At 35.6% G+C, this 26,569-nt stretch overlaps 1 protein-coding gene across 1 annotated transcript in view; it reads right to left on the bottom strand.

The window, feature by feature from the left end:
• The window catches only part of LOC129368223 (rho-related GTP-binding protein RhoN-like), a 28,238-nt gene extending 4,909 nt beyond the window's left edge, over positions 1–23,329 (bottom strand). The window contains exons 1-3 of the mRNA XM_055043107.1: positions 23,041–23,329; positions 21,908–21,995; positions 3,107–3,216 (exon numbers count right to left, since the gene is read on the bottom strand). Coding sequence (XP_054899082.1) covers positions 3,107–3,216; positions 21,908–21,995; positions 23,041–23,145 — 303 coding nt within the window. The 5' untranslated portion in view covers positions 23,146–23,329. The remainder of the gene's footprint in view (positions 1–3,106; positions 3,217–21,907; positions 21,996–23,040) is intronic.
• Positions 23,330–26,569: the final 3,240 nt, after the last annotated feature.

Genomic DNA, 26,569 nt, shown 5'->3' with positions numbered 1-26,569 from the left:
TGGAGCAGAGAGTCTGCTTCATGAAAGGGACAAAATGAAGCTTTGTTTTGCTTTTCGCTCTTTCCTCAACTGGCAGTTCTGTCTAGAAATACAAGCGTGACCCAGGATGGTGCAAAACAAACATGCAGAAACCAGTTATGCAAAGGTGAAGCTAAAAGGAAGATACAGAAGATTGGATTTCATGGGTCCAGTCAACTGCAGTTACAATAAGTAGCTGGAAGGATTAGGACTAAGATTGTGCCATTGGAAAAGTAAAAAAAAACTCAGTTTTAAACATTTTAATTGTAAAAGTTTAGTTTTATATTTGTTCTAAAACCACAAATGTAAGTAAAACAATTGTAGTTCTTTATTTAAAAAATATTACATTTGAAATGCCAACTTTTATGCAAGTAAGTTTTGCAGCTATAAGAACATTTTACTGAGGAGAAGCGAAGATAAAATGTAAAGGTTAGAGACTTAGACGCTCGTTAAAATATTTTTTTGTCTAACCTTTATTTTACCAGGCAAACTGGTTCAGAACAAATTCTCATTTTTAACAACAGCCCGAAGTGGAAATGTCATGTAGCACAACACAATACAGCACACAAAGCAAATAGTACAACAAAAAATCATAAAGTTTATAAATAAAAAAGTGGCTGCCTTTCAGAATTGCGTAATTTCTTTATAAAATTCATTTTCAGACATTTTACCATTTAGAATATTATATAAATGGTACTAAAGTTGAGCGCAAATTAACTTTTTAATAAATTATTATTAGGGTAATAATTTAAAATTGAACCACATCTGACATTTCTTTTTTCTTTTCAAACAGATTAAATTATATTAGATAAACTTTTACGGACATGAGAGACGGAGGCCGATGAAAAGTCTGAGAATGGAGGAAAACAAGGACAACAAAAGGCAGTGATAAGCAGTCAAAGGGTATTTTTGTAGCTGAGCAGCGCAGACAGAAAGAATGAGAGGCCTAAAGGGAAAATTGGAGGGTGCAAACATTGATTATTGGAAAGGCTGTCAGAGATAGTTGGACACAAAGACATTTGAGGATGAAAACTTTCAAACGGAAAGCAAGACCAAAGCGACGGAAAAAAAAACACGAGATGTCACAGCACACCTAAAATCACAAACCTATAGGTCACAAAAGGATAAATTACTTCTAAATAAAAGTGACCACTCAAAATGTCACTTTGGCATTCTGTGCATGCATTTCAAATAAGTTTATTCACAACCATCTACTGAGGTCATTTAGAAAGGTCACGGAAAGCGCTAAAGTGGACCCCCTGTAGAGGTGGGAATGTGCCAACCAGGAAAAATAACTGTTTTGTTTTGCTTTGAGAATTTCACTGATGAATGACGGCAGGAATGTCTCCGAACTGAAAACACATCAATCACCGCATGCTAACTCGTTCAATCGTCAACTTCTAAAAACAGAACAAAACACCAACGTTTTGAATTCACCAGCAGTACATTTGAATAGTTTTTATGTCTGTAATTTTTATCTAAATAGCCATAAAAATGCACATATTTGTGTAAAGCTATGCAGCTCACCCTGTAAATGTTTAAATATAATGCAACCACAAAGCAGCAGTGCTGTCAAATGATTGCTAATGACTTATCAATATTAAGGTTTTCCTTCAGAGAGCATTTGTTTGTTTTACAAAATTTGTCTAATTAATCAATCGAAATAGAGAAAATTATTAATATTTTGCCATTTTGACTTTGCCTGATACCAACTTTGAGTTTATTTTAATTGCACAGGTGTTAGCATACTACTAGTGTTAGCATGCTACTAGCTAAGTTGTGCAAACTTCTTAGCTTAGTATGCAAACTTTGTGCAAACTTTGCTACTAGCGTTAGCATTCTAAAGCTAACGCTAGTAGCATGCAAGACATTATGGCAGAATCGTCTTGTTAATTTGTTGCCACGACTTACTTGCGGTCATGACTTGTTAAGTTGCTCCCATGAGTAGTCAACAAAGTAAACCAGTCGTGATTGACGACTTAAACATTGGGTCAATGCCATGAAATAAAGAAGCCGTTCCCACAACTTGCTTAATTCGTATCCATGGCTTTTTGTAAGTCATTACCACAAAGTAAACAAGTCGTTTCCACGATTTATTACAATTACGTCGTTCCCATGAGTTAAGTTGTTCCTATGTATTAAACATGGTGTGCCCACGAGTTATTACATTGTAATCATGTTACTATTTTATTCTAGATTGGCTTCATGAGATTTACGAGCACAGTGCTGAGACTTCGGTATTGCCCCTACTTGATAATAGAATATTATGCAGCTTGCTTTGCCGGTCAAATAAACGATCAACAGCCAACATTATTTCAGTACAGATGATCCTGGATACGGTTGCAGAGATTAATATCACTGGTTGTTAATTCATCAGACACGTTCAGAACATGATTTGAATTGGAGCAAATCAGATGTGCAAACATGCTTTGTTTTGAGAACACAAAGCACAATACAGTACGTTATGAGTAAGTGTTTTATCTAGTGTAGGCCACAGCATCGTTTGGGCTCTTAAGTATTGATCACTCATGTTTTTTTTTTATTTTTCCATAGAGCATACAGGCTATAAGAAAGAGAAAAAGCAGCTTCGGCAGAAGGAATACAAAGCTTTTCCAAACAGCCAAAAGGAGATAAGGAAGATTTTGCATGTTAGCTTCTGCTATAATGCCAAATCAATCTCTGCTGTGAGTATTAGCGCATATTAAGGTATATTCTATGTTGGAATTCATCCATTTGTACTCATTTATAATCGTTTTCAGATGAAGTCTCAAATATTCAAAGATTTCAGTTCCTAACCCTGGAAAACTGTAATTAAAACTCACCATTATAAGGTTTTGTGAGTTTTTGGTGAACAGAATAAAATCTTAATGAATTATTTACAATTATTTTCTGGAGTTGAAAATCAGACATGAGGTCCATTTGCTTATAAAAACAGTTTTTGTCCGTTTGAGTCGCAGTCAGCTCCTCAAACTGCATATAGATTGTGACCTTTGCACTAAGAAAAACTCAAATTCTCCTCAATTTTTAATAATAAGTTTTAGTTTTGAAAGTTGACTCATTTACGCTTCTGTGAGTGCGACACGCTGACCTTTTTCACCACGCTGTCCAAGGTTTCCGGACGGCTGATGTCAAAGCAGATGAGCACAGCGTCCGAGTCGGGATACGCCAACGGCCGAACGTTGTCGTAGTAAGCCGAACCTGCGGGGTCAAAAACACACACAGATATTCTTGGTTTGTTTTGTTTTGTTGACTCTTAACAGAGGAACACATTCAGAAGTAGCAAATATGAGTAGTTGAACTTGGTCCCTTGTTTAGATCTGGAAATTCCCCGCATGCACACGACACCGGAGGGCTGGGAAGAATGTATGCTGCGATACTATGAGTATCACATCCTCCTTTCTTATCCATACATTTAAGATTTAGCTAGTTATATTGATAACAGCTGAAACCAAAGTTCGTCAGCGTTTGCTCTACATCAGGGAAAAGGGGGCGGGATCTCGTTACGTCACGCTGCAACAGGAGTATAAGTGGATGTGATTTATTGCTTTTGAAGCAGACGTGTGACGGGGACATAATGAGTAGCTTGAACAATGTGTCACCAGGTATTTTGGCGCTGGTCCAGACTGAATCGGTATTGTGACCAGGGCAGAGGACACATTCCGATCCGGAGACAACAGCGTTCCCTTTGCATTTTTTCCCAATTGTCCGCACCAAGTGCCTTTGTTACCAAACACAGAGCTTTGCAAAGTTAACAAAAACATGTTCAGCAGAATATTCCATTGGAGCCCAACTGGGAAAAAGAACCTCCTACACAAAAACATGAGTTTCGATGTTCTGCTAAAGCGACAGACTGATTTATTTGGGTTTGGTTTCATAGGTTGCCCAATGAACCAATTGGTGCAATTTATACATTTGTGCTGCAGGACTTTTCTGCAGGGGGTAATTTGGTAAAAGAAGGATAATAATTTTATTATTATTCAGTTGTTTGTGACTAAGTTAGACATTTGCTCTACATTTAAATCTGGTTTTTGAAACGGCTTGTTTCCCCAGAACCAATGGATTTTAACTTACTGTGACAAAAAAAACGTCTGGGTGTTTTTTTTTTTTTTTGTTACACAGCTGAGACACAAATGAAAGAAAAAAAACTTGCAAATTATGAATTGTGTATAATAGATCCCCTTTAATCTGAAGGATATGGTGATATTATATTCTTCCTCGTCTGTAACTTAGCAAACAGCCATTTTTCCCCTCTGTGTTTTAGTCTCTGATAGATGCAGAAAGTGGAAGTGTTTGTGACAGTGTCATAAAATGCAAAGCTCTCTTCAGAGTCCCTTAAACACACACACACACACACACTCCGACAGCTGTAGCTCAGCATCAACTTTGATCAAACGGAGGCATATAAAGTTTCACTCCTCGTCCTTTGAGCTTTTAAACTTTCTCTCTAAATATTCCTGAGTGTTTTTTTTTTTGTTTGTTTTTTAGAGCCTCAGGCCTTTTTCATCTGCAGCAGTTTGCCGGTGCCACACTTGTGGGTCAAACAGAAAATAAAAATAGTATGCAATAAAACAAGAGATCCAACCGGTGCAATCTTCAATTTATTATGGGATACACTCATCTGGGCAGAAGCCTTGGACACCGTAAAAGAAGTCATCTGCAGAGCTGCTGAGTTAGTACTTTTCCAAGAAGTCCACATCTATGTAGGCTACGGCTGAGAAGAGTAATGTTTTCTATTCAGGTCTCACCGTAACAGAATACAGCAACACATGATCAACCCACACAGAGATCTAACTCACATCTGATTCGTCACAGGAGAGTCAGTTCAGTGGATTTGGTGGATATTTTATAATGTGTGAGTTTACAGTCCTTACATGAGGGAGAGAATAAATAAAATAAGAATCATATCAAATGAATGAGCTACAGCATCTGTTACCTTATTTCAGAGGATTTAATGTCACTCAAGGTTGATTAACCAGAAATGATTGGACTCTTTATAGCTTTATGTTTGAGTGAAATTAATGTTGTTTTTTTTATTCTATGACTAAAATCCCAAGCAAAAATTTAATATTGAGAAATGGTCAAAATATCAAAAAAAATGCAGTGCTTTCAGAGCTCAAATAAAGTTTTTATTTACGTATGAATATAGAGTAATGATGTTAGTTCAGACAATGTTTTGACTCAGGAAGAGTTCAGAAATTAATATTTGGTGGAATAACCAGGAAGTTTTCAGTGGGGGTTCAGAGCAGTAAGCTTAAATTTTTTCCAAAACTGCATAAGCCCAGCCTCCGAGGCTCCTTCAGACTAGCCAGCAGCAATTAGCAAACATCAGCAGAGCTCATTATAGGAGCCACTTCTCAATGAAAGCCGGTAAAACGTTGAGAAAGGGTTAAATGCGGAGAGAGTTTCGGAAAGAGTAGGAGTTTTTTAAAGAGACAGACGCCCAATTTCAAGACGCTAAATATTGAAGTCACATTTATTATATATCACATTTTTATACCAACTGAATGTAACATAGTTACATTGTTGTGCTATAAAATGGCACTTTGTGCCTGAAAAACACATAATACAACTCCTTTAAATGAACAAAGTGTGCAAACTTGCTTTCCTTTGAGGACAGGTTCTGAGGCACAACATTAAGGCAAAGTGTTTTGTCTCGCCTGTCAGCTGCAGCACTGTCTGGCCTCTCCAGTAGCAATCACTGGCAGAAATATTCCAGCCGCCTCACACGCCACACCTCGTCTCTTTTTCACCAGAAATTTAAAAAGTTGTAAACAGGCTCAGAAATATTACATAAAGTGCAGAAAGTTTGAGGATTGTCTGCAAAATGTAGGTTTTTCCAGATTTACCAGTCAGCAGGGATGGAAAGAAACGGCGTAGATTTACTCTCATTGCTGTAATTAGGTGGGATTTTTATAAAACCTCGACTTTTACCTTATTGTGAGCTTATTTTGAGTATTTTACTCAAATCTGAAATCGTATCTCTTAATGAGTAAAAATAAAAGCAAAATATTTGTATATTTAACATTGACTATAAACTATAAAACAAGTTAAATTATTGATTTAATGGGAACTAATCAATGAAAACAGTCATTTATATATTTTTGCAATTGTATATTGATTTTATATGTTCTTCTTATGTTCATTTTAGGGAAATAATGTGAAATAGATGTTTTTTTGTTCACACTGTCAGTAAAAGTCGCTTCTTTGGTTGTTCAAAAACATTTGAGAATATTTTTATTCATAATCACAATATCATACTTTGACCTTTGTGAATTCTGCACCTAAAAATAAACCAAAGGATGGAAAATCTAAAACTCTGAACAATATTGAACTAATAAAATCTAGAAAATAATCTAAAAATTAACTGAATTGCTCAAAAGTCACAGTGAAACAACAACAAAAAAGCAACTATTATAACCCTGCAACATTAACAACTGATTGAATGAATGGATGAATTCATGGCAACACACAAACAGAGCCGGACTGAGAGCCTTGCGGTTCCATGATGTCTGCGAATCCTCGTTGTCGTTAATGTGTATCGATCGGGAATCCTTCCTGAAATCCCGCAGCCTCTCCAGGGACGATTCCTGCTGCCACAGCAGGACCGGTCCATCTGTCCGCGTCCAAAACGCTCCGATCCGATTCATAAAAACACCCCAGAGCCGCAGGCCGGGTTTGTCCCAGGGGTCAAAATGTGTCCATATTCGAGCATCTGCTTGTGTTTCCAGAAAATTGGTTTGTAAATCAGAGAAATACAAGAGGAGAACATAAAAATGTCTGATTCCTGTGTAACGTTTGGTCTTCAAAACCAAAGTAAGTCAGGAAAATACTTGAATGTTTTTCTAGTTAAACAACAAATTAGATTTCCTTATTTATTTTCTCTGTTTGGATCAAAAATTATATCAGTTAGCAGGAAGCAAAATGGAAAATGTCTGATTGTTTCTGTTAAAATAGGTTTGCTTAAATCTGCTTTTAAGTAAAAGTTGCTTAAATACCAATACTTTAAGCATTTTACATTTATATAAAACATTTTCTCTAAAAAATTTGCTTAGAAGAATTAAAGGATCAGTTTGTATCAGCTGGTTAGATTTTGTGATTTTGCAGAGATACCAGTTAAATCTTTGTCTGGTTTCTAGTACAATTATCTTAGTACATTTGAAATAAAACTTATGTACAAGTAACTTTTAAGTGAGATATAGGAGCTTATTTTAAGCCAATAATGCCGTATTATTGATTCTTATAACATGGGATAATGTGGACAAATCTTGACACTGAAACTTGTACATTTTTTAATAAATATTCAGAAATTATTGACTTTATAAAAGCTACTATATCTTGATGAAAAGTCACTCATAAGTTAGTTTTGTCTTATTTCAACAGAACAAAGATATTTGCACTAGAAAATGGACAAAACACTTGGTAAGGTGTTTTTTTTTTATTTATTAGATAGATAGAGGGTGAAATAATTTTTGAGTTTGGTCTCATATTTTATGCTGGTGCAACCAGATTCATCTGTGCAGAAGCTGCAGATTAAAGCTTGAGATAACCAAAAACGTCGGATTTCCTGATCCAGGAAGAAGATGAGTGGATGAAACTACCACTTATCATATCATCTCATATAATTAACTCTGAAGAGCTAAAAGCAACAGTGGTTTATTCTGTTCTGCTTTTTCTGAATGAAAAATAGCTGGAAGTAAAAAGCGGGAGCGGGTTCTGCAAGGAAAATTGTTTAAAAGCTTGAAGTGTTAGAGGTATCGGCGGATAAAATGAGAGAACAGGAATGCTTTTTGTGAACTGAGCAATGTGACAGTCAGCTGGAGAAAACCAGCTGGATGAATGTTTGTTTGTTTCGTCCTTTTTGGAGGAAGCAGGAAGCAAATTAAAGGTCCTGATGGGGAAGTTGGAGGACAGTTTGCTGCTTTTAGGCCGATCTGTAAGAGGGTTGTATTATTATTTCACAAATACCTCCTTCACTAGGTATTTATATTTGTATAGACTTTTACATAACTGCATACAGTTACAAATCACTATTAGCAATATATATTTATTTATATGTATTCAAAAAATGATAATAAGACAGTCTTTATAGCAGCTTTAATATGCCCAAAAAGTTTTTCTTTATTTAATCAAAAATTGTAAAACAACATTTTTTTTTAAATGTTGAGACCATTTTTTAAAAATATGTATAAATTTCATTGAAAATACTTTGATTTACTTTTTATTAGCAAGTCTTTTGTAACTTATGTCAATTTTGTTTTTTCATAAAATGTAATCTAAACACAAGAATCATCAATAAGAGTGATTATACAAATTTACAAAACTAATTTATAATAAAAGTAAATAATTTACGTAATTAAATTGTTGCCAGATATTAAATATGTTTTCAGGTAATTTTTTAAGCTTTACAGATAGCATATAATTTTACTAAAAATTGGATTAAATTGAATAAATTCTGTTTTTAATCTACTTTTTTTTTCAAAAACAGTTCTAAATCTGAAAGTTTATTCTACTTTTGAGAAGATTTTAGGTTTTCAAGTGAGAAATAGTTCAATGATACTCCTGTAACTTTTAAGTTTAAAACAGTATAGTTCCCTCAAAAAATATTACTAAAACTGGTAAAAGATCCATAAAAGCCTTAAAATTAGCCTTACAATCCAGATTAAGTTCCCAGTTCCTCTGAATGTCAAAAAATAAAATATTGTGTAAATAATCTTCTGATGATCATTTCAGCTAAGTACAGATTATTTTGCTAAAATCCATCAAATTCAAATTATTTTCTTCAGCTCTTTAATTTTTCTTGCTAGTGTAAAAGAGAAAACTATTAATTTGTGTTGAATTACTTCTTGCCAAAGGATCCAGACACTCCCATCTGGATGTTTTCGCTCAGCAAAACTGTCAAAACAGCAAAACAAATTCTTTCTTTCTGTCTCGCGTCCCATCAACGACCTCAGATGACATCATCATCTGGATTACCTCAAAGTGGGCGGGGCTAGAGAGTCATTTAACAAGAATCACAAGCTCTTGAGCCAAGGCGGCCATGACGGCTGAGCTTCCAGGTAAACACAGAGGGAACTGCAGGATCAACAGGTAGAGGCAGAAAATATTCGCCTCCACCCAATGATTCGTTTAAAAGTCATCCAGAACAAACTTTAAGCTTTTAATCCTGGCAGTCATAACAGGATCAACATACTTTTGCCATAAGATCATTTGGATATTCTAAACTCGACTTCTGTACAATAAATCCGTTTTAACAACATAAACTAGTTTAGAACCGTTTTTAGAGCCATTTAATTTAAATTCATTCAACTTGGGTAACTAATTATTAATAATTTGGCTAATTAACATGCAATTTATAACTTATCCCACTGAACATTAGTTTTTTGTTGCTTTGTTTTTGTTGTGTGTTTTTTTTTTGGTGAAATGGACGATAGCAGCTGTAGCAACAAAAACCAGCTCTGTTCTGCTTGGTTTGCTAGGCGACGGACAGAATTCCGCAGGGGTTGCTAGGTGACGGACAGAATTCCGCGGGGGTTGCTAGGTGACGGACAGAATTCCGCAGGGGTTGCTAGGTGACGGACAGAATTCCGCGGGGGTTGCTAGGTGACGGGCAGCGCCTCCTGGTTTGTAACGTTATTTTCCGAAGGTTTTTGAAACGACTCATTTTCCAGACGCCAAGAAACGTTAACGTATTGCCAATAAGTGATCGGCTGTTTTGTTTTTTTTTATTCTTTTTTGTTTTTAGAAGTGGAGACCCGAATGGAAGCACAAAAACATAAAAAATGTCAATTTTGCATAATAGGTCACTTTAAATATTATTAAATGTGATTTTCTGTAATAAATGGCAATGAGTTTCAAAGGGAAGTGAGAGTTTGGACCTCTGTGATTTTGTTACAGTCCAATAAGTCCTCAAATCAGCTGTGCTTTTTTGTTTATTTTTTCACTAAATTAATGAATAAAATTTTTTAAAAGGGCTGAAGAGACCCACAGTAATCTTAAGTGATTTAAGTTTACTATATGCAGGTCTGAAATTGAAATAGTCACTTTAGGAAAAGAATGAGATCACAAAGTGAAATCTTCAACCAGTCTAATACCAGATCTTTTTTCATTTTGCTACAAACCATCTGGATTTGGCAGAAAATCTCTTTGTGATGCTACATTTCTTGCTCAGCAGGCGCAGAAGGAGAACGGAGACTGAGCTTCGCTTAGCCTGAAATCAGCAGGAATCCCTAAAACTAATAACCCAGGGAACAGATTGCATCTGGGCATCTCCTCTTCACATTAAACCTCCTGGCTCCAGAGCTGCCTCATGTTCTCCTCATACATGGAAATCAGACTGCTTATGAATGCAGAAAAACCGGCTGCCGCATCAGAAACACGGGCGTTGAAGGCTGTACTGATTGTTCACAGTCTTGCATTATAAATAAGGAAATGATTGAGTCTTAAGTGGTGGGAAAAACCCTGAGGTTGGCTGTGTATTAATCAAAACAATGTGCACTGTCTCCTTCTCTATGCTGGTAATGAACCAACTGTCTGCTTGGAATCATTACATGAGAAAGTTGGTAATAAACTGTTGTTTCTCTCATCAGTTGATACATTTTATATCATCAGAAATTTAAAATACCAAAGTTTAAAGGCACATCTAGGTATTTAAAGTGTAAGTAATTCCCTAATTAACTTCTATATTTGGCAGGTGAGCTGTCTCAATAGATTATTTAAGGCTCTGTCTTTACATTTCTGTGCAAATTTACATTTGCATTATTTTGTTGAAGCATTTTCACGTTTTTGTACGTCCATTTGGGTTTCTACTGTTTCTAAAAGCAACTCAAGCACTCAAAATAACCCTACCAATTGATTTTTGGCAGTAGATCAATGTTTTTGGTATCTGGAAAATGAGGCCTTTCAAAAACCTCCGGAACGTAAAGTAAACAAGAGAAGGCATTGCCCGTTACCTAGCAACCCCAGCGAAGTCCAAGCTGTTACCTAGCAACCCCAGCAAAGTCCAGGCTGTTACCTAGCAACCCCAGCTGAACTCCAGTTCTTTTGGTTAGCTGGTTTTACTGCTGCATGCATTTGAAAGGCTTTGTTGTTGGCTTACCACTTCAAACCACTTGCTGCTTTGTTGGACGTGCAGGAGGCTCTACTTCTGCTTTTCGAAGAAAAGAATGATTGTATAATTGTGCGTCTGTTTGAGGCCATTTTCACATCCGAGTGTAAATGTTGAGTTGGAGTTGTGGCTTATATGTAGCTTACAATAGGTCAGATTAAAATCCTATTATCTAAGAATGTCTTTGTCCAAAACATGTAATGAAAATGTTTCAAATGGACGTATCCTCACCTTTAAGCACTGACTGCCTCTGGAACATTTCACATATTTGGGTTCAGCCTGTTTTGAGTTTTCAAATTCTAAAAAAATAACAACTATAGAGAAAAAGTTAATTGAATGTTTGTTTGTGAAGCTATTTTAGGAGAAAATTTGAATCTCTTATGATTTGTTTGAGTTTAAAAGCAAAGAACAGCGTCAGTAACAATATGTTGGTACTTCCTCTGGGGAGTGCAGTCGCATCTGGACCATTGATTTTCAATGTACTCTTGTTGTTCTAATGGGCTGCATGAGCAGAAGACGATCTGACCGCACCGTGAAATGCCCCAGATCCTTATTCACTTCTCTTTCACTCCCGATTACTCCGAAACTTCACCCGTTTCCCCACAAACAGGTTCACAGCAGCAGCTTCTTGGTAAAGGTTGAGCACGACGGCTGCTTTCTGTCACGTCCGGGCTGCGTTTTCGAGGAGCCGGCCCGTAAGTGGGGTCATGAAAGCCACTCATGAATGAACGATGGGTTCTGGGCTGCAGACGCTGCTGACCTGCATGGATAAACACATCCGACTGGTACTTGAAAGGCCAGGCGGTGCCAGAGAGGTTTGCACAGCGCAAGCAAACATCCATGTTCGCCTAAATACGTTTCCAGACACAGCGATTCAAGGTTTCAATGCTTATTTTAATGTAGGATTTGTGAATAAAGGACAAGATGTATTAAAATTATTCATTGCGGTTGCAGCTCATTTTGCAAACATCTGCTTGTTTGGACTCCTGTTTCTGGATTTCAGTCAAATTTCCTCTCTTGATTCAGCTGTGGAGAAGCATTTAGCTCTTAAGATGCTGATTTCTCCTCACGTATTTACCAACATGCCACTAACTGAGTCTTTTATATCAGTGGACTAGAAACATTTTGTCCTGAGAACAGCTGCCTGAAGCGAATGAAATCAAAATATTGAGCTAAAAAACAGTTTAAATCTCTGAGGGAATTAACTAAAATTATCTCCCGTTATAAACTAAACAACGCTGATTATAGCAATTACACAGTGCTGTGGAAAACTATTTGACCCTATATAGTTTATTTTTTCTGTCTCAGAATTTTCTTCATGTCAGACATGATTAAGTGCAAAAAGCTGACTCCACTAATGACTTTAATTATGGATAAAATTGAATTTTTTATTTGTTTTTTTTCCAGATCTTGAATCTCAGTTCCAAGTTTTTACCGTCGTTCTTTTTTTGTTGTTTTTTTGTGTGTGTTAATTAAATCAGACACAATCAGAAACGCAGAAGAACAGAAGTCAGACAACAGAAACTAAAATGTTTAGATCTACAGCACTTTTCTTGTCTTTAAGTTCAAAGCTACGTTCCTTTTTCATTGCATAGTTTTCTGCCAGAATCAAGATTCTTCAGAGAAACACATGCATGGTTCGGTAGATATAGCAACACATTTCCTATGGTAGATATTTATCAAATATCAGTTTCCTTTCTGTTTTTTCCCAAAAGGTCATGAAATATTTTCAACTGTAAAGTTCATTTTTAAATATTTATTGTCATACGGACGCAAAGTCCTTCAAACAAGAAATAAAGTTTCTGCTTTTTTTAAAAGCAGAAACAAAAGAGTTTCACAAAAGGAGGCAATTATCTATAAAACAGCAGCTTTTGGTGCAGAAAACAAAATATTTAATTATAGTTATTAAATTAACCAGGTAAAAGTCTCATTTGAATGTTGTTATGTGATTATTTATGATTAGACTCTGGGAAGTGTTGTCTTAATTAGCGTCAGGCGATGTAAAGGTCACCTGTTACGATCTAATATGTGACCTTTTTCAAACCTCACATTGGAAAATTAGCTGATTATTGACTACAGCAGTGGAAATATGTCAATAGAGAGACTCAGTGCAAACCGAAAACATTCAGCTTGTTATAAACAAAACAGCAAATAAACGCAGCAGAAGATTTTCTGGAAGTTTTTCTAAAATGTAGCCGAGTCTTTAGGGAAATTTATAGAAGAAAACATATTTATGTATTTGTTTTGCACATGATTTCTACACATTTTCTGTCCTGATTTTTCATCCTTATTCGAACAGGATGAAAAAATGTGACTGGTCACAACAAAACCATGAACAAATCATATCTGGGCTTAATAACCTATTGATGGAAACCAAAAAACAGAGTTGATTGTTACAACAGCAATACTAATAACAATATTAAAACTTTACGGCTATTTGTGATTTAAAAGAGAAACAAACTTGAGTTGCGTTTGCAGAAATAAACATTTTCTTTGAGCCTGAAGAAAGAAAGATGTAAACAATAGTTTTATTGTTGGTGTTGTAGATGCAGCTCATCAGCAGGGGGAACAGCGCTGCTCAACGCTCTGCAGTCAGGCTTGTTGCAGACCTTTTGTTGTTAGATCACTATTGCGATTGTAAATCTAAAAACAAAACATCTGCAACTCACCTTGAGAAACTGAAAAATGAATTCCAATCCTATAAATTACATGTGTCAAACTGAAGGTCCGGGGGCCAAATGTGGCCCGCCGTAGCTTTTTGTGTGGCCCTCTAGACTCCAAATTACATGAATAAGTCCCTCCAGTTTTTCAACAAATCTGCAAAACTCACTCAGAGTTCAAATCTACAAATTCCTACAATATCGTAACTCAGAGTTTGTTTCTTTGATCTCAAATCACTTTTGTAAACGTCTTGGAAGGAGTTTATACATAGTCAATGCTGTTTTAAATCATAACATTTCAAAGTATTTAATTTCTCTACAGATCCTTTAGCGAATCTAAAATGCTGCTGTAGCAATCAGACTTTTCCATTGCAGCTTCTGAACTGCAGGATTTTGGGAAAACCAGAGAAAATGAGGTGAAAAAAGAGAGAGAGCCTCGTGAAGACAGATAGAAAGAAAGAGCAAGCTAAGCTAATCGGGTGGCAGAGTGCTGAGGGGACGCGGCGCGCCGCCGCCGCGGGTCTCCTGACCTTGACTTGTCAGAAACGCAGAAACCGAAAGGAGCTGGAGAGAGGCTGACAGCAGGAGAATATTAGGAGGAATTGATCAAATTAAACCGGAAACTGCAGAGAGAAGCAGATCCAGACACATAAACCGCATTGTGGCGCTCAGATCGGGTTTTAAGGTGTCGTGTCTTTTTATGTATATTTGAAGAGTCGTGGCTCTTACAGGAGAAACTGCTGCGTCATCGCAAGTCCTCCAGGGTTAACTGCACAACAAACGGACTCCTGCTGATTTGAATTAATAAGAGAAACCAAAACAAAGATTCAGTAAAAATATGAAAACAAACTTCAAGTTAGAATCACTGTGCATCTGCAGACTGACTCTGATGTTACTTTAAAATGTATTCACAGCAAATTATTACGTTTTAAGGCATTAATATGGCAAACATCTATGCATTTCATTGGAATTTTTTTTTATCACAAGCACAAAAAAATGCTTAATACTGAAGTTAATGGAACAAAATGGAGGTTTTTATATTTTTTCAACAAACAAAAATCTGAAATGTTCAACACTCTTTAGGAAATAGTTAATTTGCTTTATTTATTTTGATTTTTTGTTCTCAAAGCAGCTCAAACTCAGTCAGAGAGTCTGTATCATCCATTTTAAAGTTTTGCCATAGATTCTCAATTGAGTTTAGATCTGGGCTTTGACTAGGACGTTCTGATACATGAAACAAATGATTAATTGCAGCTGAGGCTGTATATTCCAGACGCTTCCTTCACCTGCATGCATTTCTCTCTTTTATTACACATATTTCTTGTTTTATTTAAAATTTGTGATCTATTTTCCACTGTGGCTGCAAATCGTTGACAAAAACAACAAAAAACATCAACGTGTCTTTTAATAATACAGTTTTACGAGAATCCTTTCAGTTTTTGCATCAGAAATAATTTACATATTTAAATAAAACTACTTTGTTCATTTAAAATTTTGCATGTTTACTGCGTTATTGAGCAGATAGAAATAAAAAAATGTCAGAAGAAATTTATTTTTCCAATTTATTTCTTAAAAATAAATTTTTGTGGCATCACTTTTCTATTGTATTGTTTTATTTTTCTGATCTCGCTAGAAAAATTATTTTCTATCCTACCATACCAAATGTAATTTGAATATTAAGGTAGTGCAGACACAAAGAAATAAGTCATAATGCGGAACAGCTTCAATACAATAATTTGCTGTCCGTTAAACTGGAAGAAATAAATGGTGAATGTTGCAGCTGTTTTAGGTTTTTTTGACCTTTTCCAGCATCTTCAGAGCAAATTGACCTTTTGGGTCAGAGGAAACCCTCTGCGCTCTTTGGAGAGCTTAACTTTCTTCTCTGGCCTCTTTGCTTGTTATTCTAACTGAGGGAATTGAGTCAAATGAGAAATGCATGGAAATTGAAATGTTAAAAGTCACCTATTGCGCTTCCCTGAACAAGAAAACATCAAGTATTTTCAGAATGAGCCGTTTTAAGTCACTTTAAATCCAAATGAGCTGCTGCTGGCCTCCAACTCAAAGTACATCAACTTTATTTGTGTCGCTCATTTCAACAGCAAAGCGGTTCAAGGTGCTTTATGTAATAAAAACAGAAAATTACAAAGTTATGAAGAAAACACTATAGAGTAAACAAATGAGCAGACATATTTTGATGAATGCCAAAATGGGTGCAAACAAATGCATAATTTTATAAACTGGACATGTTTGAAAAGCAGAAGTGGAGCCTCCTGCACAATCAATAAGAATGCAGCAATTGCTCTCTCGCTGATAATTCAACAACAAAACATTTGTCTTTTCCAGCAGCCGTTGTACATCTCATCAAACGACCTTCTAAAATCCCTTCTGGATCTAACGTATTGGGTTTCCTCCGACCCAAAAGGTCAATTTGCTCTGAAGATGCTGGAAAAGGTCAAAAAAACCTAAAACAGCTGCAACATTCACCATTTATTTCTTCCAGTTTCACGGACAAAATTTGCAACCAAATTTGCAGTACCGTAATCCCGCCACATGTTGCGGTATCTGAAAAATTCCTATGGTTCCTGAAAGGAGAGACGTTGCGCTTTACAGCCAATATCGGGTTATTACGGTAATTTTACTCACGCCGTTGCAGGAAGTGAAATTAATCTGAGGGATGCTCTTTTAATAGACAGTAAATTGCGGAAATAACTTGCCAGATACTGAAAGTTCCAGTTGATGTGCATAAATGTGCAAAAATATATTGACTCACAAATAAAGAACTTTGCACAATTAAAATAAGCTCAAATATCCAGGTTGTGTGGGATCTAGCAGAGGACATTCGTTTTGTCGAGACGCAGTGAAAATAGAATTTGGTTTAATGGCAGGAAGTTTGAACCCACTCGTGGTCGGCTGTAATGGAGGGCGGCGTGAGACGGAGCGGGCGATGGGCGGTGAAAGGAGACGAAGAATGGAGGCGACAGGGGGCCGAGCGTTTGGTCACACAGGCAGCGGCTGATTAATTAAATCCTGGGGTTGTGTGCAGCTCAGCGGCTCGTCTGGCACCGTCTCATTTCCCTGAGACGCAACGTAGGTTTCATAATAATCTGTCTTCCTCTGACCTCCACAGCCTCACGCTAACATCTCAGAATGTAACGAATCCTTTGCTACTTTGTCATAACAGCCAGTACTTGAATTGATTTTACCAACTCATCTCAATAATTTGGAATATTGTTTTATTTACTTATTCAACAGTTTGTTTGAATAAGAATAAAAATTGACTCCGGTTCAGTAAAGTTACCAAACAAGCTGGAAGAAATAATTAATTTCTGGAAGCAGATTTTCACAGATTATTTGGAAAAGACGTTGTTTTTAACCGGAAACAACTTATGATTTGGTTCATACAATCGACTACTGCAAATTAAATTAAATAGTTATTTGGAAAATGCGAGAAAAGCAATCAAACTTGAAGTTTAGATAAAACCTGAGTGAAAATTGATGTCAAATTTTTGTGCATCAAAATTTCTGTTTGTGCCACTATAATTTTAAAGATATTAAGAAATGTTTCCAGAGGTCATGAAGGGTCAACCAGCTCCGCCAACCATCTTCAAATCAGATAAAATTGGTGTCAATCAACTCGATTACGTTTGTGCTGCTTCGACTTTTAAGATATGAATGAAATTTTAATTTGATTTTGTAAAAGTGGAGGAGCCTGGTTGACCTCTTGACCTTTAAACTTTCATTAATATCTTCAAAACCAAACAAAAATAATGTTGCTGCACAAACATAGTCGAGTTGATTGACACCAATTTAATTCTCTTTTTTTGAGAATTAAAAATAAAAAAATATTCAGCAGAGATTGAAACCAGAGGAGGAATTTCAGTCTCGATCCAAACAACTCAAGGCATCCAGAACATAATTGATGCTAACGATTCCTGACTTTAATGGACTTTAGTTGAATTTAATTTATTAAACTAAGTGCTATTTTTTCTCTGGACAATGAGTAATTTCTCTTGCTAAAACAAAAAATATATATTATACTGATAAGGTTTATATGACTTAACAACATATTTAGTCGATACAAATGGAAAATACGGAAGATGGAAACTACAACACAATTATTATAAAAGTTATACGAGGTAATTCAAACATTTGTATGCTGTTCTCTACACTTTTGCTGAACTTTTTTGTTGCTGTTTCAATAATATTAAGAAAAATTACAAATAGAAAACACAAAATAATTGAGATTCTCAGATTTCTAATACAGGTAGGATATGTGGAAGTTGCAGAAAGTTGAGTGGAAGGAAAATCTGTGGCAGAAAATAGTGCACAATGAACGGAGATAAACACAGAGGATAACTAATAAAAATTAGCAAGTGCACTCTTAAACTAACTTAACGAAAATAGAATAATCTAATGAGAAATTTGCAAAAATAAATACTTATGAATATCTGAAGTAAATTAACTTTACAGTTGTATTTTAATTTACAGATAAATGTGTTTAAAATTTTCTCTTCAAACAACAGATCTTGTTTGAATTGCTGGATTAGTTTCTGACTTTTGTCCACAGAGAGATGAGACAACGAACGCCGAACTCACACCACCATCCTGAAAGCTTTTGACGCATGCCTGCACATTCCTGCACACACATCAGCAAAACTGGCTCCAACAGCCTGAAACTCAGCAGTAAACTGCCTGAAAAGGGACAAAACAGGAGCAGAACAACCAAGTGTCAAAGATCTGTTGGTCATACTGCATTTCTTCAGCCTTTAAAACAAAAATGTAAGAATTTACAAGGGATATTTACACAAATCAGGTTCATTTTGGGGAATCTCGTCATCTTCAGGTGTGAACTAAGTGAAATCAAACCCAGATTCGTCAAACCAGCTGCACTGCCAACAGGAAGGAGAAATTAAATAATGAATGATGTTCTTGAAACAGCAACCGCAGCAGCAAACAGATAGCTGTTTCTGAAGGGATGGCGCAGCCCACTGTGTAAACACAAACCCAGCGACTGGAGCCAAAGCAGCGACCGCAGACTCTCTGATAGTAACCTTGTTAAATATATAATTAGCTCCCTCGTATTTCCCACAGGTCTGGTTACCATTGGCCAGGTGAGTCGTTGGTATTGGCAGAAATACAGACTCCAGAAAGGCTTAAACTGCTTCCTGTGGTCACAAGAAGCCAGAATTTAATGTGGCTTTAGAGATTCATGGTGGTCAGTGGCCAAAACTGACGATTTGAAAGTAATCAGGACTCAATTAAAAATTGTTAATTGTTAGTTCCTTTCATTTTAGCCGCCCAGCAATACATTAAACATGTTGTATTTCAATAATACCAATATATGGTAGGTTGGAAAAAGGTTCTCAGATGTTTCTTAACTCTATATTTGAATGTTTTTTTTTATTTTATTGGTCTCAAAGAAAATCATTTGTTTGAAAACTCTCAGCCTGCATGAATGTGAGTCCGTTTAACACTTTAAATCAGAACAAGCAGCCATTTCACATTACGTAAATCCAGCTGACTAAACGTGCTGGAACTCAGCTCGGGCTGGGCTTGGTGACGTTGCATTCAGGAAGCGTTCTGAGTTTGAGTTTGACTTTATTGAACGCAGTGTGATGAAATAAAACGGATTTAAAACAAAAGCAAAGAGACGACCCGCATTCCAAACACCTGAAAACTCTTTAAGCAGCTGGGTGTTGGTTTTTGGAAGCAGATGAGACCCAAATGGAAGAACTAAAGCCTGCAAAAATGTGAATTTTGTGTAATAAATCCCCTTTAAGTGTCTGAGCTGTCAACCGTTTCTTGACAGTCAAGAAACGGTTTCAGACATGAGGAGGTTTGTTTTTGTTTTTTGCCATCCAGATTTAGACGCACACACATATTCAGATGGAGCAGAGGAGCATTTAAAATACATAAAAAGAGCATTCCTTGTGATATTAAACCCGACTCAAGAGGCTGTTCATCAGGTTTCACCACATTTCCAGCAGTATGGTACAGTCACCACACGCTGAAAAAGGAGCTTCATTCTCAACTAAGGAGGAGAAAATTACTGTTTAAGCGTCCCACCGGAGTAATTGTTATCCACAAAACAACTCGGTGAGGAAAGAAGTGTGTTTGAATGAGGCAGCAGTTTCAGAAGGAGTTTTTTCTGAAAGCTGGTGGCCTCACCCACAGGCCAGCAGCAGCTGCAGCTCTTAATCTGCAGCTTGTTTATCTGGTCTGATGGGCGGAGGTTAAAGCTCCTCTCTGCGCTGCATGTGAAGTTTGTCATATAAAAGTGAAGCTAAGTGAAAGAATTTAAAAAGACTCGTTTATATCTATCGAGGACAAATATCCAAATGTTTTCCACTGAAAAACATTTAAAACGTCCATAAACCTTGACGTTATGAACATCAAACCATTTTATTTAGATATTATGTGACTCAATGTCTGTTTTTAATCTTTCTCTTGCATGAGTTTCTTTCTCTTTCATCAAATTAATTACTAGTGATTTTGATTTTGAACTCAGTTAAGTGAACATAAACTCAAAATAGATGAATGAAATAAGTTTTATATCATAAAAACAATGTTTTAACAGCATTTTGACAAATTGAGGCAGGAGTTTTGCTGAAGTCTGATTGTAAAAGTTGAATTTTAATAGATCTAAAATACAACTCTGGTTCTTTAGTTTATACAGTAATTATATTTTAAGCTTGAACAGTTTTATGACTCTAGAGTCTAGACAAATATATTAGAAACAAGGCCAAAATTTCTTCTAGTTGTAAAGTGGAAGGAAAAAGAAAATTTGTTATCAAATACATTTGTATGTAAAACTCTTAAAAGTTTGTTTTACTGTATGTACTTTGATAAATACTACTAAATACCTGAAAAAGTAAATGATACTCTCACTTGAGTGCATCTGTTTTTAATTTAGTCAGCATCTGAACTGCGACAGCATTAGAGATTATTAAACATTAGCATGAAAAAATAAATAAATGAAGATGTAAAAAGTTAACTTTTAAAATAAATAAAAAAATTAAAATGATAATTTTAAAAAAATGAAGATAATAAATTAATTTTAAAAAAGTCAAAGTTCCTCTGGAAAGACACATCAATGACTTAGAGGTGTCCAAAGCGTGGCACGAGGGCCGTTTGTGGCCCTTGAAATGATTTTATTCGGCCACTGAGCAAAAGTCAAGAATGGTAAAGATTTGGCCAATCAAATAGAAAACAATAAATAATCCCCCCAAATCCTAAAAAAATTAAATTTTCTGTTTTCCTATTAATAAGGAAACAATCCGAAGTTGTTTTTATCTTTTAGATCTTTAATGATTTATAGATTTCATTTAAAAGTTAGTTTATTATTGTATGGCAGAGTATTAAGGCCAGGTTAAGAAAATAAAATAATACAATTACGAGAAGAAAGTCAGAAAATTACATGAGTGAAGCTGTAGGATAATAAAATCAGATTAATACAATAATAAAGTTAATATTACAACTTTATGTAATGAGTTTATTCTTGAACTATTACAACTTTATTCTCTTAATGTTATGATTTTATTCTTGTAATTTCATTTTTATTTAACTTTTTCTCTCTAATACTGTGTCGAACTATTGAACAGGTAAAAATAAAACACTGAAAAAAAGACAGAATTTAAGATGCTCAGACCTAACAGTAATTGAAAGTGTAGGCCACACTTTTCAGAATTTTATATGTAAAAAATTTGAAAACATTTTTTCCATTACTTTTCTTCCACTTTGTCCTGAATCACATAAAATCCCAGTAAAGCACGTTGGAGTTTGTGGATGTAACCTGATGAAATGCTGGACGTTCAGTAGGTGTAAACATTTTCCAGCTCAGTGTGATTGAAAGCATGAAATATAAACATCAGTTTATTCATGTTGAGTAAAAACCCAACATGAAGACATCAACACTTCGAACGAACCATCAAACTGAATGTGTTGCTTATATTCTCTCCAAACTGTGAAACAGGCTCTGTCACATGCTGATGACGGCTTGTTACAGTTCATAATTAACGACACATGAAAATGTGACGACGGTGTAAAAATGAAAAAGTGCTCGGCAGAAAGCCTCGGCCCGCTGGGGAAAAGTCTTTTTGACGGCGGCTTTTGTGGCGAATCCTACCTGAAGTGTCCCACATGTTCAGCTCAATCCTCTGCTTGTCGATTTCAAAACTGGCTGTGTAGTTCTCAAACACGGTGGGAACGTAGTTCTGCAATGAGACGGCAGGAGGTCAGAGACATTCGGGCAGGTTTTTCCTTCCGTAGAGCAGTCAGATTTATATATTTAACACAAAATGCCATGCTGCAGAGAGAAACCGGCGCTGAGTGATAAGAGTAATTAGATGGAAAATAAAGCATTGCACAGTTTATGTCCATTAGCTCTGATTATGTAAATAAAGACACAAACTTATACTAAATAAATCAGTTTGTAGCTTCTAAATTGATGCCAATTTATTTAGAAATTCCATTTAGTCGTGATTTAAAAAAAAACACACACACAATTGGGTAATGATAATATCAATTTTCTTTCTTTAAATTAAATTTTTTAAAGGTACAGTAAGAGGGAAATCCCTGCCAAGTGTGCTTGGGTTGATGACGTCACAAGAGGCACATGCCAGTGAAGGCGAGTAAGAAATTTTAGACAAATTTTGAAACAGCCACGTTTGAATAAAGATAAGTTCGACTTATTTATTAATTTATTGCGCATTTTATTTCACATCTATTCACTATGCTTAATAATTTGGACGGTATTTGCTTCCAAGCCACAAATTCTTACATTTAAGACTCTTTATTATCACTTGAATTGTTTGTTTAGCAATTTTATTACAATCTTAATGAACACAAAAGCCTTTAAAGTTGCGTCGAGTGGAAGAAGTGAAGTGCGCTCCTGCGCTTCTCCGTGCGCAAATGTGCGCAAGGTGCCATAAACTGTCACCTGGAGGCTGGTTCAGTTATTGACTTTGAAAAAAAGCAAAATGATCACAAAAGTTTGTTTAAATATTATTTTTTTGTGGATTTTTGAACGAAACTAGACTGTATCTTAAAAATGCCCGTTCCAAGATAAACATATATGAATCAAAATCTGTTTTTATTCAGTCACAACTTTAACACTGACAGCTAATAAGCAAAAGCTGATTTTTCCAGTTTTATGCCAAAACAGTCAATGAATTAAGCGCCGTTTCATGAGGCTTTCAGCTGGTGAAATATTCACGGCTGCGTTTCGTTTTCTTAAAACAATAAATGTGTTTTTTTTACCTCTGGATACGAGTCTTTGGCGAAAACGTGAAGGAGAGCCGTCTTCCCGCACCGCGCGTCCCCGACCACCACGATCTTACAGCGAAGTAAAGCCTTGCTCTCCATCACTGGGCGGCTCTGCTTGGCATTTAGATCTCGGTGTTTGGGTCGCGGACCGGAAGGTTCTGCTGGTTCCGGAGGATTCCTCCTGAGAAACTGAGCAGTTCAGTCCCACTCGGTGTCTGTCGGGCTCGGCGGTACCATAATCCGCGCTGCGCTGCGCTGCTCTGCTCCAACAGGCGAGCGGTTCTGGGCTCATACCTGGACGTAAAGGTGACGCAAACAAACATCTGCTTCCGTTTAAGGTCTGTCACAATAAAAGCGCGAAACGTTTCTGCGGTAGTTTGAAATCACTTGCAAAGATTAAATGCATCTGAAACTTAAATGTTTTTCAGTTATTTAATCAAAGTTTAACACAAAAATAATTAGGTTTCGACGTTTTTGCTACACTGTACAAAACATTTTATGACTCAACTTAGTTTTCTTGTTTTGACTCAGTTTAGTTTTGTCAACTTCAATTAAGTTCAGAATACTTTATTGCTGCAACTTCCATTAAGTTGACTTTACCGTCTTTAGCAATTAGCAGAAAACAATGTGATTTTCTTAAAATTGATACAACTTACTGGAGTTTTTACATTATTGCATCGAGTTCACTTACCATAACATTTTCTTTTACTTTTTAACTAATTAACTATATATATATATATATATATATATATATATATATATATATATATATATATATATATATATATATATATATATATATATATATATATATATATATATATAAATTAAGTTAAATGAGAAACAAAGTTTTACTGACATTATTTTTATTAGTCAGAAAAATTTTCTAAATTCATTCATCAAAATTTTTGCAAATTTCCACCAAAAATTACAGAAACAAAATTTATTACAAAAGAAAAATCCTTAAAGGAGAAAAAATAAAATTCCAACATATTCGTTTGTTCATTTCAAGCTTTTCTTTGAAAAGAGTGAATATTAGTTTATTGCACATTTGAGAGATTTTTTCATAAAAACACAAATTAGTGTGAGCAGTGCAGCACAGCTAGCTGAGAGGAGAAGCTAGAAAAACATTTTGGTTTAAAAAAAAAAGTCTGCAAGGCAAATATAAAGCATAATATTGTTATCGTATTTGATTATTCTTTCTCTTTTTCTCCCTTTTAAATATGTCTAATATTAAACAAATTGTTAAATTTCTTTGCAACTAAAAAAAATTGTAAAAAGAAAAAAAACTAAATGAGACAACAAAAATGTGATTTAATTTGAAGGCGGAGCTTCAGCACTTCCTGTTCTTCTCTGGCTAATTATAGTTCACTTGGTGCGTTTCCATGCTTTCCGTCAGTTTACCACAACTATTCTGTTCGCAAGTTTAAGTGAATAAATGGGGAAAATAAATGGAATAAATAAAGAAGTTTTTAAAACAACTTTTCTCGCACATATGATTGAAAATAAGAATGGGGCGTTAAAGCGATACTTTTAATCTGGTGAATCTGGTTGATTAAATTGCACAAAACTGTGATTGTTGACATTTTTGTGTAATGGCAGGATGTTATTTAGTTGCTCTGTGAAAAGCTGATAATGTCAGATTTCTTTTGCTCAGAAAATCTCTTCTGATTGGTTTTTAGCGCCATCTTCTGGTCAAAACAAAAAAAAAACAGTAAAAATGGATAGCAGCAACTTCAGTTTTTAAGTGACATATAAAGACACCGTTTTGTTTATAGTTTTAAATCTTGGTATTATGAAAGTTATTTTTTTCCATTTATAGCTGGAGTTTTGTTGATAATTGGACTATGTAAGTTAATAATATGATTAAAAACCTAATTATCAGATCAGTGTCAGGTTAAATTTTACTTTTTAAAAAATGTTTTACATCATGTTATCAAAACCAAACCTGGACTGTTGCCTTGTTTCTTCGTGCATATTTGAGAAATCCTTTCGTCTCCATAGCAACCATTCAGGTGTGCAGAACACCTGGGTGGTCCTAGCCCCGCCTTCGAGACGCAGCTCCTCCTTGTAGCTGCAGTTTCCAAGCTTCTGAGCTTCTGCACCTTTCCCCACTGAGCTCCTTCAGACTAGCCAGCAGCAATTAGCAGACACTACTTCTTAATTGGTAAAAACGTTGCTATAGGGCTAATAGAGGAGCCATGTTGTGATAACTTCCTGAAAGAGCAAGATTTTCTCAAAGAGACAGAGGGCCAAATTCAAGGCCTTAAACTACAAAGTCAAATGTCTCTAAATCATATTTGATATGTGCAGCTTCTTTTTTTACAACAACTGAAGATAATGTATTACTTTTATTGTACCTGGAAAAAACAGTACTGACTCTTTAAAATACGTGACAAACACGAGGCCCGGGGGCCTAATGTGGCCCGCCGTAGCTTTTTGTGTGGTCCTCTTGATTCTAAATTACATGAACGGGTCCTTCCAGTTGTTCAACAAATCTGCAAAACTCACTCAAAGTTCACACAAAATCAACAAATCCCCAAATTGTTTCAGATTTTTCCTGCAAATTTTTCTCAAAATTGGTGAAAAACGTTGCATTTGATTGACTGCAGCTGCAGCCTTACTTGACGCCAAGTTATAGTCCGTGATCAATACGGAAATTAATAAAAAGTCACATTTAACATCATACATTAGCAGAAATATATTTTAAAACATTTCACAAATATTTCTAAATTAGCACCCCAAAATACCTTCCCCCCCACACACACACACACACACACAAAAACAATCACAAAATCATGGATGGACTGGATTTACTTTTTAACAGTTGAATTGGTTTTATCAATACATTCTGGCACACTGGCCCTTTAAAAAAATTCGGATTTTTGATATGGCTTTAATAGGTGTTCATGCCTCCCCACAAACCCTTTTCTAATACCGCCCAGGGCAACTGCCCATTTGTTCCATATCCAAACTAAAGCAAATGATGATGTATTTCTATTTTTCAGTATCACCGTGAGTTTTCAAGCATCCAAATCAACAAAAGAATGTTTTTCGTTAGTTTACAGTAAGACAATTTAGCAGGGGTGTGTAAAGTTTTCAAAGCTAATTTAAATAGAAAAGTCAGACCCTGGATCAATAATACTTCTTTAACAACTCTATCTGAACTTCATCAAGGAATAAGAAATGGTGTTGTGGAAATTTCACAGACTCAAACCCACTAAAAAAAAAAGAAAAAAAAGAAACCTCTGTGTTTGTCACCATTTCCTGTCAACCTCATTCAGTCAGCAGTAAGAAATGTAACAGCAGCAGCTCTGAGTGCAGGATGCAAGTGTGTGTGCAAAAAGCTGTGGGTGTGTTTTATAGTGCAGCGAGCAAGAAGTCTGAGTTCATTGTTTCACAGCTGTTCCAAAGAGACAACAAAATAATACAAAAATGCACAAATAAAAGCTTTAATTGGTGATCTAGAAAACACATATAATCCAAACTGTTTTTATTTCTCAATGAACGTAAGAAAGACATT

Source organism: Poeciliopsis prolifica, unplaced genomic scaffold, assembly GCF_027474105.1.
Source record: "Poeciliopsis prolifica strain line A6 unplaced genomic scaffold, Auburn_PproV2 SCAFFOLD018, whole genome shotgun sequence".
NCBI lineage: Eukaryota > Metazoa > Chordata > Actinopteri > Cyprinodontiformes > Poeciliidae > Poeciliopsis > Poeciliopsis prolifica.
Note: the sequence above shows the minus strand (reverse complement) of the source record. Positions and strands in the feature narration are given on the sequence as shown.